The 14,205-nt window shown below is 37.7% G+C and overlaps 1 protein-coding gene and 1 non-coding gene across 7 annotated transcripts in view; both read right to left on the reverse strand.

The window, feature by feature from the left end:
* The window catches only part of LOC126175656 (N-acetyltransferase 9-like protein), a 102,749-nt gene that overhangs the window by 62,402 nt on the left and 26,142 nt on the right, over positions 1–14,205 (reverse strand). For 5 of the 6 annotated variants that reach the window (XM_049922560.1, XM_049922559.1, XM_049922557.1 and 2 more), the window contains exon 2: positions 5,402–5,511. In XM_049922560.1, coding sequence (XP_049778517.1) covers positions 5,402–5,511 — 110 coding nt within the window. Of the gene's footprint in view, positions 1–5,401; positions 5,512–8,403; positions 8,660–14,205 lie in introns of all 6 variants that reach the window. The other variant, XM_049922562.1, reaches the window with a different exon arrangement.
* Positions 10,993–11,064, reverse strand: Trnat-agu (transfer RNA threonine (anticodon AGU)). Its single transcript has one exon. It is a non-coding gene; the product is annotated as a tRNA-Thr (tRNA).

Here is a 14,205-nt window from a genome sequence, read left to right on the forward strand (position 1 = left end):
TGATACTGGTTGCTTTTATCTAGAGCTCCAAATCACTGGAAGGCAATATCTAAACACATAAATGCTTCAGAAGTGGCCAGTACATTTTCACTTTCTCTTCCAGACCACTAGATGATGAGATGGTGGCAGTGTCAGCTCTATCTGTGATGAGATTTACAATCTTCCTATCCTGTATGACTTGGTACCCTGGATCTGCAGCATCGATAGTCATCCATTCTGGAATGTTTCCTTCATCATCACATTCATGGCAATTGAGTTCTTTTAACATACTGAGCATTTCAGACATACCATTCTTTATTTCCTTTTTAATTAGACTTTGAGAACTTTCCATTGTACCCTAAATTTTATTCCAAGATTTTTTTAAATAAATCTTGTTCCTTTACACTATCCAATGCTGTTTTGATCTTTAAAACTGATATTTTTATGATTTCTTAACACACTTTTGTCTCCATCTTCTTCTTGTTCAAACAATAACTTATGTAACAATTCTTTTCTGTAATACAGTTTGAAAGTCTCAATAATACCTTGGTACATGGGCAGTAATAAAGAGGTTACGTTAGGTTGAGAAGAAACATCACTTTTATGAGCTTGTCATTTTCATTTAAGATATCACTTGATGAATGAGTTATTGCACTTTTAAGGAGCAGTGATGTTTTCTCCCTTTTGCTATTCTTTAACTGACGAGCTTTTACAGAGGGTGCAAAAACTTCCATAAACCATTCCATGAAAATCATATCATCCATCCAGGCACTCTTTTATGAGAGGTAGAGCTATAATCATCACAGATATTTTAACATGCTTGAAACATCAGTTTTTTTACTTTTACCAGTGATGAGCATAGGCAATTGGTGGCTACCAGTAGTATTAGACACAAGCTAAGGCAGTAATATGATCCCTGCTTATTTTAGGACCAGGTACTGCCAATTCACAAAGTGAAGCCAGATTTTTCTCGGCAAAGCATTCCAATTGAGTCCAGTTTTATCAGCATTATAAACGTTTTTCAGAGCATAATCTTCTTCCCTCAGTATGTCCCTTAGTTTTACTGTCTGCTGAAGAATCAACAGACAGTTTTTCTCCTTGTATTTGATGCTCAAGAATGCCGCGCCTTGACTATAACTGTGCTTGGTTTAAATTTGATGGCCCACCAAGATTTTTATTAAATTGAATTGCCTTTTCGCACATAATGGGACCTTCTGGTTTTTCTGAGTAAACTACTTGTAAACAGCATCATATAAATCTGTGTTCGTGGCAAGCTCCATAGTTCTATGACATGTTGGTACAGTGATAGAATCAACTTTAGATATAAAATTTGTGATCCTCGTCTTTTGCTTTTAATGTCCGTAACTGTCAACTTACCACCTTGTACTCATAAGATAACTTAATTGCAGATTCACCTTCCCCAAACCTTTTATTTATCTCTTACCTAACTGTCAAAGAAAGGACAACATATTTAAATTTATGCATTTTACATCACAAGTTTACTTTACATGGCTAAGTTGACACAAGTGATCGTAACAGAGTGCAAATGGTTACTAATGTCAGCAACTCAGCAATGGTGCAGGGGAGGGGGAGGGGGGTGCACCATGACCTTTGAGGAAGGGTGGGGAGAGGGGGGGAGGGGGATGGCCTGAGTGAATAACAGTTCGGTTAAGCAGGCAATTAGCTGACTGACTTCTGGATAACCTATGCTCTATAGTATTGCAAAATATCTGAATGATTATGTAGAACTCTACAAAAGTTTTGTCCCATTTCACCTCAAATTACAGTGTTGAATATTTCTTGAACGTTGTAACTTCGTAATGAACTGACTTACTATAATATGAATGAGCACTTCCTTGTTGCATTTTTCATGTTTTGGTATATCTGTAGAGCAAAGGGGATGATGAATGGTATCCAAATGCAACAGGCTACAATTCATAACATGTGAGATTAGCAACCAACTGCACCTTTGTTTTCAAGAAATAGCATTTTTCAGTATAAATCTACATGTACTCCATTCCAGATCATGTCACTCAGCTCTCAACAATAATGGGTGGTGACTACAAAGAAAAAAGTGAGATGATGTACTTACAAAGGAGGTACCCAGAATTTCAGAATTTCTTGTAATCCACGAGAGACTTGAAAATAGTAATAATTTCAAAGTGGCATTTTAGCCTGATGGTTAAGTTATTTGGTGGTTGTGTTGAAGGCTGTGATTTCGAATGCCATTGGATGCAATCCACTTTTTTCCTTGAAAAGGCTGCAATCACTATTTTAATTCAATTAATTGGTTTAAATATGTATAGTTTTTCGCTTCCAATCCTTTGTTGTTTCATTTTAATCATCACCGAAAATTTTTAATTTTCTCTCATTTTTTCTTCCTTTTATTTATTTATTGTTTTTTATTTGAATGTTTAATTATTGGAATACCTGACAAAGAACAGGGAAGTGCAAATTGGAAATGTTCTGAAACACATTCAAAACCTGAGGCAGCTCCACTTTTAAACTGCAGTCATCTCCTGGCAAGTTTCTTATAACCTTTATTTTTATTTCTTCCTATCATAAATGCTTGTATCAATTTTCTTTATGAACAACATGCCAGCAGTTGGTTCAGTATAGATTTATATGGGCCAAGGTGTGAAACACCCATCCATGGCATCCTACTCCTTCATGGCAGCGTGAAGCCACACACTGCTGCAGCTCCACGACACAAAATGGAACAAAATGGCTCTGAACACTATGGGACTTAACATCTGAGGTCATCAGTCAAAATGGAACAATTACATAGTACCAAATGACATGAAAAAATATTTAGTACTCTGGACTCACATTCAGGAGGACAATTGTTCAAGGTGTACTGTGATTTCCCTGAATCACTCCAGGCAAATGCAAAAATGATTCCTTGAAAGGTTATAGCCAATTTCCTTCCCCATCCTTGAAATTATCCAAGCTTGTGCTCCGTCTATAAGATCGTCATTGTCAATGGGACATTGTCCAGAACATCATCCTCCTTTCATTTCACTCTTGTCATAAGGTAACTATCTATGTACTACATTTAGATGGGAATACATTTTTGGGTGAGAGAGAAGCACACATTTTCATGGACAATAATAAGAAGTGTTGATATAGATGGAGGTCAAATACAGTAACAGTTTATCTCAGTGACGAGTTATTAAATATTTATCATTTACATTCTGTCATTGGCGCATTTTTTGAATGTGGCTTGTACAAATTAACAATTACTTAAGACAGTGAACACATGAAGATGGACTATTGAGTTTGTGCTGTGTTTTTTTTTTTTTTTTCTAATTTTCACATGTTTATTTTTCCCTTTACTACCAGTAATGTTCCACTAAATCTTCACTTCCCACTTTTTCCTCTTCAGTGACTCATGAAGTAAACTATGGTTCTGAAAGCTTGTGGATCAGTGTCACATTCTTGTGACAAGTATGGATCACGGCATAAATATGTGATAGTCAGCTGATGAGCAATACGATGAGTATAGTGGATACAGAAGTGTCCTATGATACATGGAGTATAACATCTGAATTAGTACTTTGTCACATAGGGCTTGGTATTGACTGGCAGCATTACTCATTTCTTCTGACCAATTTTGCCTACTTAGTTAGGAAAGAGAATTACAGTTATTCAGCAGAATGTGGAATGTAGTTACTCGTCTCACAACGTACAGTTACAAATCAAAGATTTTTGTACTGGAGACACATCAAATTACTTTAAAGAAAATAAGGTTATAATAATTAAACAATGGAAAATCCAGGATGGAATGTAACAATACCAGAGAAGGAAAGTTGCTACTCACCATATAACAGAGATGCTGAGTCATGATAGGCACAACAAAAATTAACCGTGTGAATCTTTTTGTTGTGTTTATCGCGACTCAGTATCTCCGCTATATGGTAAATTATAATAATTAACATATTTAAGCAAGAATTTCTGAATTTTTAGACATGAACAATTTAACAAGAACATTTATAACATTTATGGTCATTTTGCAGCTTACAACACAATTTATACAATATATTAACAATTTATTATACAGTATATAATATTTATTGTTTCTTTTATTTTCAAATCGCCAAACTGTCCTGCATGAATTCTTCAAGTGAATAATATCATTTTTCCACTAATGTATTAAATAAGAATCTTTTTAGTGAGTCAAACTCCATATTTAACAGATTTGTGTTATTTAATTTATTGTAAATCCTGTTTACAATGGTGTTTGAGCCTAAACTTTTAAATTATGTGAGGGAAGTTTGAAACTGTGTCTGTGACAAGTACTGTAATTGTGGTTGAAATGAAAATTGTCAAGTGAGTTTTGATTTTTATATATGAAAATAATTTTTTTTTAGATATAGAGAGAAGGAATGGTTAGTATTTTTAAATTTTTTAAATAATGGGTGACATGGTCAAATGATATATAATGTCTGATGGACAGCAAAGTTAAATTTGAAAACCAACTGTAAAAATTTCTTCTTGTCAACTCTGTCTATTCTGTATAACAATTTATATTTTTGTAACCTGTACCTGCACTAAAAAAAATTTTTTTTTAATCTTGTTACTGGTCAGCAAGTAACCATATATACAAATGAATGTGTAATATCAGTGTAAAATGTTCCATTCTACATCCTTAGAATTAATCATATAAACAGTCAACTACCACACTAGCTAGGTCTGGCAGCTAGAAAGAACCCTCCATCAGTCCAGTGGAAACCAGGAATTGAGGGGAGTAAGTTTATGCAGTATGCTTGATTTTGCTTTTCTTCCACGACATGGTGAAACAGAGAAATGTTTTGAGCCATAAAATTCTTGGTTAGAGCATATAGCTCTGTCTGAAGAGAGTGGCAGAGCCTCACTTGCCACGAGGAGATAACTTTTTAATTTGCGAGGTATCTGTCATGGTGCTGCGCACTATGAGCAGGGGCTCTTCCCATGGGCATCACTCAGTGAGAGTAATGGCGACATGGCTTGATGGCTATTGCCCGGAGTCCTAGTGCCCACATACTCCTCAGAATATTTAGGGAGTTAACAGCTCAGGCATCCATGGGTGACCCCAGCATTGTAAGGGTGTAACCATATGGGTATTTACCATGCTGGATACTGTGCGTAATTTCCTGCACGTCTTACACTTCTGTAAAAAAACATATGAAAAGGGTGAAGGTCAAACCCAGATATGGGGACCAAACATGAGTTAAGTGAAGTAAGTGACGTAAAATAAACAAAGTGGGAAAGGTCATAATCCACACCCGAGAAAAGGTACAGTCAGAGAGTAAGATTGCAGCACTTGTCTTCCATGATAAAGTTCATTCACTACACATCTACTCCCTTACACTAAAAAAATAAACAATCAATAATTTCAGTATGTGACTTGTCTGTTTAAGATCCCAGAAACTGAAGTTCTTACTGTTGGCATCATGAAGCCAGCTTTGTTGCATTGAATATTCTTCTTCGAGTGTTAATGGTTCAGAGGCAGTGAGATGCTGAAGCTCTTCAGATTGCATCCATTGATGATATCTAAAAATAAAATATAGGAAAAATATTAGGAAATTTAATGTTGTTACATATAATTCCAATGCTTTCAACAATTTAATGCCATGGACAAAAGTTCTCACTAAAACTTTGTCATTCTTGATACTATAGACTCTACATCCCATGAAATATGGGATCATGAAATTGCATTTCTGCTCAGTTCCAGACAATTCAAAAGGAGATGAAACATACAAAAGTGACAGACACAAATGAGTTCAATTTGGTTTGATTTATATACATGATATAATCCAATTAGACTTTTACGAAAGGACTGCAATAGTGCTGGATATTCACAAGTAACACTTCACCTGTGGAGCATGTTACAATCCAGACTGTTATGTATTTAACAGCAGCAAAGACATCACATATATTGTTACATCTGAAACAACATTGGCAAAAAGCTTTGAATATGAATTTAGAGAGAGAGAGAGAGAGAGAGAGAGAGAGAGAGAGAGAGAGAGAGAGAGAGAGAGAGAGAGAGAGGGAGGGAGTGTTCCTTCTCAGTGCTAAATGTCAAAGATGGCAAGTTATAGCTCTAAATACTGTTCCTCAGGCATTAATAAGAAAAGAAGTTACTGTGTCAAAAGCATAAATCCTCTTGAGAAAATATTGAAACTCCAAGAAGACTGAATGACTGGACAATGCTTATATTCAACAAGCAAAATTCCAAGTACTACCAATACACAAATGTAAAAAACTATCCTAGTTTCAGAACTGTTAGATCCTTCCTCGAGGATGAAAGTACGATATGTTGGGGAAGATTTGAAAACTGGAGGTAACTATGACCACAGCTTGAGAGGAACTCCCATGTCAGGAGACAAAAGTGATGGGAAGGTGTCAGGAAGAGTAGGAGGTCAATGACAGTTTATTGGTAAACACAGTGCCATCTTCAGCCCAGAGATACCAGAAGAGCAATGAGAAGTAAAAATGGATGAAGAGGGAGAAAAGTGAGAAATGAAAAACGATAAAGAAATAAAAAATAATAAAGTGAATAATTGCTTAAATAAACACACACACACAAATTTTAAAAAATAGTGGGATGGCCTGTTCTATATGACATTCCCAAACTATTTAATTCGTAACCTCTAGATTCCTACAACATGAATTAAGAGAGCTGAGTGCATGTTACACCACATGGGCCATTTGGATCTTCCCTCCTAGTACTAGTTTCCCTTAACTATGGAGATGGGATTTTACTCTCCAGCATGTCCTCGTATCCTGCAATCTTCCTGGACTTAACCTTCATTAACAACCCACTTCCATTTTTTTAGTATTTCTTTATTTATTTAATCCCTTATTTACTATATTTCTTCCTTATTTTCATCTTCTCCCTTTCTTTTTGGGTTTTCCCCATCACTGCCCTGTTTGTTCTAAAATGGACAATTCTTTAAATTTCTCTTCCTCTAAACCCATCCTTGCTTCTAACATACTGTTTTATGTGGAGCCCCTACATTCAATTTTTGTAAACCAATTTCCTAATTCTGCTTTTGGTTGGACATTTAAACACTTCAATATTGAGTTTGGAAATGTGATTCTAGGTGCCAGATTTCCTCTCCCACAATCAGTATTCACTCCAATATAAATGCTTTGATTTTAAAAATGTTGGTTAAAACAAAGCAATTTTATTTGGAGTGAAAGAAAAGGAGTAGTATTAACTGAGCAGGACGTTATTCATTTCCTTTAATTATACGAAGAGGAACACATTTTATTTTTATTAGGAGGAGGGGGATACCTAAATCATGAAAAATCAAACTGATGGGCAACAATTCTGTATCCAGCATAGCTTGCTAATTTTTAAATTTCTGTAACCACCTATTCCTTTAGTGCCAAAGGCTCTCCTACACAATCAATGAATAGTGAGAAAACATTTGCTAATTCTATGCGCAGAAATATGAATATGTCCAAAATCTAGGGCTGTCTTTTTCTACTTTTACATGTGTCCCTTGGCAGTAATTGGAATTTGGCTCCTGAAAGTAAATATTTGCAATTTTGGTTCCTTACAGTTTTAAAACAGTTAATGTGTAATATGATGGTTATACAGACAACAAACATAGTAAACTTGTACAAGAGACTAAAAGCCAAGAAAAAAGTTATAAATTCTTGTAAATGTGAAATTAGAAATTATCATAGGTAAATGATGATTAAAGAAATAATGGGTAAAAGAATTCTGACAGTGGTATTGTTGGAATGAAATGAGCTGAAGTTTTCTGGATTGTAATAGTGAAAAACAATCAGCAATCTTTGAGTTCCTGACTGCTGATTACCTACAGGTATGTATAGTCATGGAGTTTTCCAAGCCATTTCAATGTCGACATCTTGGATATTCGGGAATCTAGCCAGATGTTTGCGTTGTTCTCACATGATATTTCAACAGCGTGCCTCGCTGTCTTCTTCAAGTGAAGAGAACGACGCCAACATCTGGCTGGATTCCCGAATATCCAAGATGTCAACAGATCGCCGGGAAAGCATGAAACATTTCAATGTCGATAACATTTACTTAAAACATACATACTCTGGAAGCCATTGTGAAGTGCAGAGGGTACTTCCGATTGTACCATATATTAGGATTTCTTCTCAGTCCATTTGTCTATGGAGCACAGAGGACCAACGCTAACTAACTCTGTAATTAGTGTAAACTTGTATCCACAGGCCCTATGTGAGTGATATATAGGGGACTGTGGTATATTCCTAGATTCTTCACTTAATACTGGTTCTTGAAACTTTGAAAGTAAAGTTTCATGGTACAAGTAGTATCTTATCTTCAAGCATCTGCCAATTCAGGTTTCTTAGCATTTCCAGACCTTCTGTGCTGCTTTTTCTCAACATATTCAATACCCTCAGTTAGTTCCATTCAGATTGGCCACCTACTTTACTCACAATTGAGCTTGTGTGATCATTCCTCTTCATAGCACCACACATTGTTACACCAGGTATTTGTCTGAGTTGATTAATTCCATCTGTGGTTCAATGATATTGTAGTCATCTAACACTTCTCCATATATTTTGTGAATGTACAATTATATGTTTCTGTAGATTTTACAGCAATTAGCAGTGTATATCCCAAGAGTTTTCAGGTTCCACACTGGACACAACCAATACACCATTTTGCACGCACTGTAGACTGTTTAGTAGGCTGAAATGACATTTATTCAGAAATTCTGAAGTACACATTAACAAAGACAAGCATCTGTTACAAGCTTAATTAATAATTAACCATCATTAAAGAACCACACTGTATTTGTGATTATTTAGGATAAATTTAATATCTGTAAATCTACAGGAAAGTTGCTATTCTGAAAAAAAAAGTTGTTGCTTCCTCAGTTATATGAAATGGCTCCCATTTATCTTCTAGCATTAGGTTAATACCTGTATAATAACACTGATGTGGACACACATGGAAGAGTCCCTTTGCAGAGCTATGAACAGGTTTAAACAAAAATACATTTCAAGCTAAAGTCCTATGCTACCTTGTCACCACTGTAAGTTCAGCAATTTCTCTGATGGTATATTTCTGGTTTCTAGATAAGTTAACAAATCCATTTTGCACCCAGTATTTCAACAACTAACCTAGTTACTTCCTTCAGGTCCTCTGAATAGTGGTCTTACATATGCTCTCTGTCAATCTTGAAACCACATTATCTAGGCAATGAGCACATTTTGACCAGTACTTGGGGTTTAAAGGTGAAATACTATGGACAAAACAGAATTGTCAACCCAGTTAAAAACCTTAAAATATGCTATTAAGAAGTCAAGTTAAACATATCTGAGAAAGCATAGGAATACCACTGACTGCTTTTTTCAGAATGTTTCTTGTAATGAAGCTTAAACCTATCACTTGTTAATACTGGCATAATGAATTGTTTTCTTATTGTTTGTAACAATAAATTTGTTACATACAAAAGGGTGGACTTATTGTACAATTAAGAATGATAGTGAAGAAGAATTATTTTAATCAAATGAAACAACATGATTCCAGAGACCTTTTCAAGTCTCACACATTTATAATGTACACTCCTGGAAATTGAAATAAGAACACTGTGAATTCATTGTCCCAGGAAGGGGTAACTTTATTGACACATTCCTGGGGTCAGATACATCACATGATCACACTGACAGAACCACAGGCACGTAGACACAGGCAACAGAGCATGCACAATGTCGGCACTAGTACAGTGTATATCCACCTTTCGCAGCAATGCAGGCTGCTATTCTCCCATGGAGACGATCGTAGAGATGCTGGATGTAGTCCTGTGGAACAGTTTGCCATGCCATTTCCACCTGGCGCCTCAGTTGGACCAGCGTTCGTGCTGGACGTGCAGACCGCGTGAGACGACACTTCATCCAGTCCCAAACATGCTCAATGGGGGACAGATCCGGAGATCTTGCTGGCCAGGGTAGTTGACTTACACCTTCTAGAGCACGTTGGGTGGCACGGGATACATGCGGACGTGCATTGTCCTGTTGGAACAGCAAGTTCCCCTGCCGGTCTAGGAATGGTAGAACGATGGGTTCGATGACGGTTTGGATGTACCGTGCACTATTCAGTGTCCCCTCGACGATCACCAGTGGTGTTCGGCCAGTGTAGGAGATCGCTCCCCACACCATGATGCCGGGTGTTGGCCCTGTGTGCCTCGGTCGTATGCAGTCCTGATTGTGGCGCTCACCTGCACGGCGCCAAACACGCATACGACCATCATTGGCACCAAGGCAGAAGCGACTCTCATCGCTGAAGACGACACGTCTCCATTCGTCCCTCCATTCACGCCTGTCGCGACACCACTGGAGGCGGGCTACACGATGTTGGGGCGTGAGCGGAAGACGGCCTAATGGTGTGCGGGACCATAGCCCAGCTTCATGGAGACAGTTGCGAATGGTCCTCGCCGATACCCCAGGAGCAACAGTGTCCCTAATTTTCTGGGAAGTGGCGGTGCAGTCCCCTACGGCACTGCGTAGGATCCTACGATCTTGGCGTGCATCCGTGCGTCGCTGCGGTCCGGTCCCAGGTCGACGGGCACGTGCACCTTCCGCCAACTACTGGCGACAACATCGATGTACTGTGGAGACCTCACGCCCCACGTGTTGAGCAATTCGGCGGTACGTCCACCCGGCCTCCCGCATGCCCACTATACGCCCTCGCTCAAAGTCCGTCAACTGCACATACGGTTCACGTCCACGCTGTCGCAGCATGCTACCAGTGTTAAAGACTGCGATGGAGCTCCGTATGCCACGGCAAACTGGCTGACACTGACGGCGGCGGTGCACAAATGCTGCGCAGCTAGCGCCATTTGACGGCCAACACCGCAGTTCCTGGTGTGTCCGCTGTGCCGTGCGTGTGATCATTGCTTGTACAGCCCTCTTGCAGTGTCCGGAGCAAGTATGGTGGGTCTGACACACCGGTGTCAATGTGTTCTTTTTTCCATTTCCAGGAGTGTATATAAGCAAACTGAAGCTATGAATAAAAGTTTGTACTAAGGCCGGGATTTGAACCCAGGTCTTCTGCTCACTAGGCAGGTGCACTAACCACTATGCCACCCTGGCACAGAGACCTTTGCACAACTGCACAGATTACCCTAGGATGTCTTGCCTCCTCCCCTGCTGCAGTTTTGTTAGACTTTAAGGCGAATACCAACTAGGCTGAGGTGTGACTGGAATTTGAATGGTGGAAGGAGGCAAGCTAGCATAGTTCGTGCGGTTGTGCAAAGCCATTGTGTCAGGGTGGCGTAATGGTTAGTGCATGTGCCTTTTGAGTAAGGGACCCAGATTCAAATCACAGCCTTGGTACAGATTTTCATTTCTTGCTTCAGTCCGCATGTACACACCATAAGAATTATTTTTACATATAAAATGTAATGTGGAAATTGAGTTGTGTGTTAAGAACATAGTATATTCATGTCATCTTACATGTGGTCTTTGTTACCTGCTGAATGAGGGAATAAGGGAACCTACAGTTTAACTAGCACTCTGAACCAAGGTGCAACTTGCCATGTTTCACATTAACAAATTATTCCCAGAGTTGGAAAAAGGAATAAATGACAAAAAAATCCTAAGACCAACTGAGGATCAAACAATACACTTTTGCATTGTTTTGCATTTACTCCCTGACATGGGAACATTCCGAAGGGTCAGTAAATGATCTTGATAAAACTTGGCTGTGTTTATAGGTGGCAAAATAGTTCAACATGTTTCTTTTTTTCAGTTTCACTTTTATGGACTGAAACACACCCTGAAAGGTAATTTGGCATTTTAGGTTTACAGGGAATTTCTTTGAAACAGTGATACATAACCAATGTTTCTCATATATAAGTTGATATGTAATTAAAGTTCTTGAAACCTGTTTAATCAACTTTTCTAATAATTTGAAATTTTGCAAAATACCCCACACCGCCATTAATTAATTTTGAAAAATGAAAACTTTTGCTACAATAGAAATTAAAGAAGCTTTGAAGCCACATACATCACTATGTAATAAAGCTGGATCCAGAAATACCTTTTTGGAAAATAAGCTGTACACAATGAGATATCAGAGTACTTTCAACATCTAATCATTCACTACTATTCTATTTATTTTACTTATATCAGATTTATGTTTAATTGTTATTCTACATCTTACATTCTTGATTTTTCACCATTTCACATACATGTATTTTGCAATTGAAAATAATAGCTAGTTCACTATTATGAAAGAATATAATTACACAGATCTGTAAGCAAATATTTAACAACATAACTTTTTTTTACACAATACACATAAAATGACTGAAATATCGTCGCACAATATACACAGTGGAGAAGGCAATACATAAAGAAAATTCAGCAGGATTTCAAAATCTCATAGGTGATTAGGTGATTCTCTTAATATCCTAATTTGTATCACGCATATTTCAGTGCTTTGGTATGTCTTGGCAAAGAATTGATTATGTATTATTGACTGTGGCTTAATTTTATCATGTCCCAAGTGGAGACTGACATCATAATCATTCAACAGAATTAGATCTGAAAATCTTCACGAAAAGTTCATCAAAAGCCGTAAGCACGTATATGTTCCATGTCTCTGCCTGTGCCATCAAGCCCTCTGAGATCACCAGATGCCTCTTATTATTGGGTACAATGCTCACCATCCTTTTTTCCATAGTGAGCACCTGCCTTCTAATAGTTTTAAAAGAAACGAATGGTGGATTTGGATCGAGAATCTCGTTTTGAAGCCCCAAAAGTACTTGTGACAGTAAACAAACAGCTGACCAGTCGAAAGATATTTGAAAGATGTTTTCTTTCCCAGTGAGGTAGAAATATCCATATTATTGTTATATTCTTGAGGTGGTCAATGTGAAAAAACCATTTAGAGCAACACATCTGAGGACAAGGAACATGTTCACCTGGTGATCCCAAAGGGTTGAAAGCACAGGTACAGCCATGGGACATAACACAGCTTTCTGTGTTGGAAGAACTTTGCAAGAAGACTTTCAGACCTAGTTTTGCTGAATCATTATATGTCAGTCTCCACTTGAGAAACAATATAATCAAGCTGTCGGCCTTAGTACATAACCAATTCTCTTTGCCAAGGTTCACCAATGTACTGAAATATGCATGATACAAAACAGGATATTTAGAAGATCACCAGTGACAATTAGAACTCCTGCTGAATTTCATTTTATATTGTCTTCTTCATCGTGTATATTATATGTCGTGGTGAAAAAAAAAAGTTCCGTTTTAAGCATTTCTTCACAGATTATCATTATTGTAATTATTTTCTACTGTAATATTGAGTTACTTATTATTTTCAACTGACAACATGCAGGTATTTGAAACGGTAAACCAAAAAACAAGAAAACCATGAATGTATGAGGGTAATCCCAAAAGTAAGGTCTCCTATTTTTTATAAGTACATAGACCTGCTTATTTCTACAATGGTTTACAGCAGTTTATAGCTTGAACATTTAGCTATTTTTTGGCATAATCACCATTTCTGTCGATGCATTTTTGTAGACGTTGTGACAGTTTTTGTATGCCCATGTCATACCAGCTCGCCTCCATGCTGTTCAGAAAGTTATGAACCTCTTCTTTCACCTTGTGCACAAAAATAGACAGCTCCTCAAAATTCTAAGTTTGGCCACCTGCATGACGTCACAAAACTATATAATGCGGAGGTATTTGGAGGAAGTATTGTCTCCTCCTCAAGCTGTTATAGTCCAGTATCTGCTCATGATGATGATGATGATGATGATGATGATGATGATGATTTGTTTGCGGGGCACTCAACTACGTGGTCATCAGTGCTCGTACAAAGTCCCAATTTTTTCACAGTCCAAGTGTATCTACTCATGGTATAGTAGTAAACGTCATACATTGTAGATGCATATTTGTGAGTTCGAGTTCACTCATTTTCCTTTTCTTTTTTTCCTTCCAACTGCATTTCAGTGGTCTACTAAAGGTACCAGTCTGATGGAATCTCAAAGATAATTTGCTTCACTTTCCAACCCACCAGTTATAACAACACCTTCCATGAAACAGCTTATGGCCGTGTCAAGATCGGAACAATTTATGCTAGAGTGCTTCCTTGTGCTACAGCTGTCACCAGCAACTGGCCACCCATCATCATCTACTTGACGCTGGCTGCTCGACCAGGAGAATGTGCAGTGCATCTTGGGCACATTTCTGCTGTTAACTAACAAATATAATTTT

Source organism: Schistocerca cancellata, chromosome 3 (genome assembly GCF_023864275.1).
Source record: "Schistocerca cancellata isolate TAMUIC-IGC-003103 chromosome 3, iqSchCanc2.1, whole genome shotgun sequence".
NCBI lineage: Eukaryota > Metazoa > Arthropoda > Insecta > Orthoptera > Acrididae > Schistocerca > Schistocerca cancellata.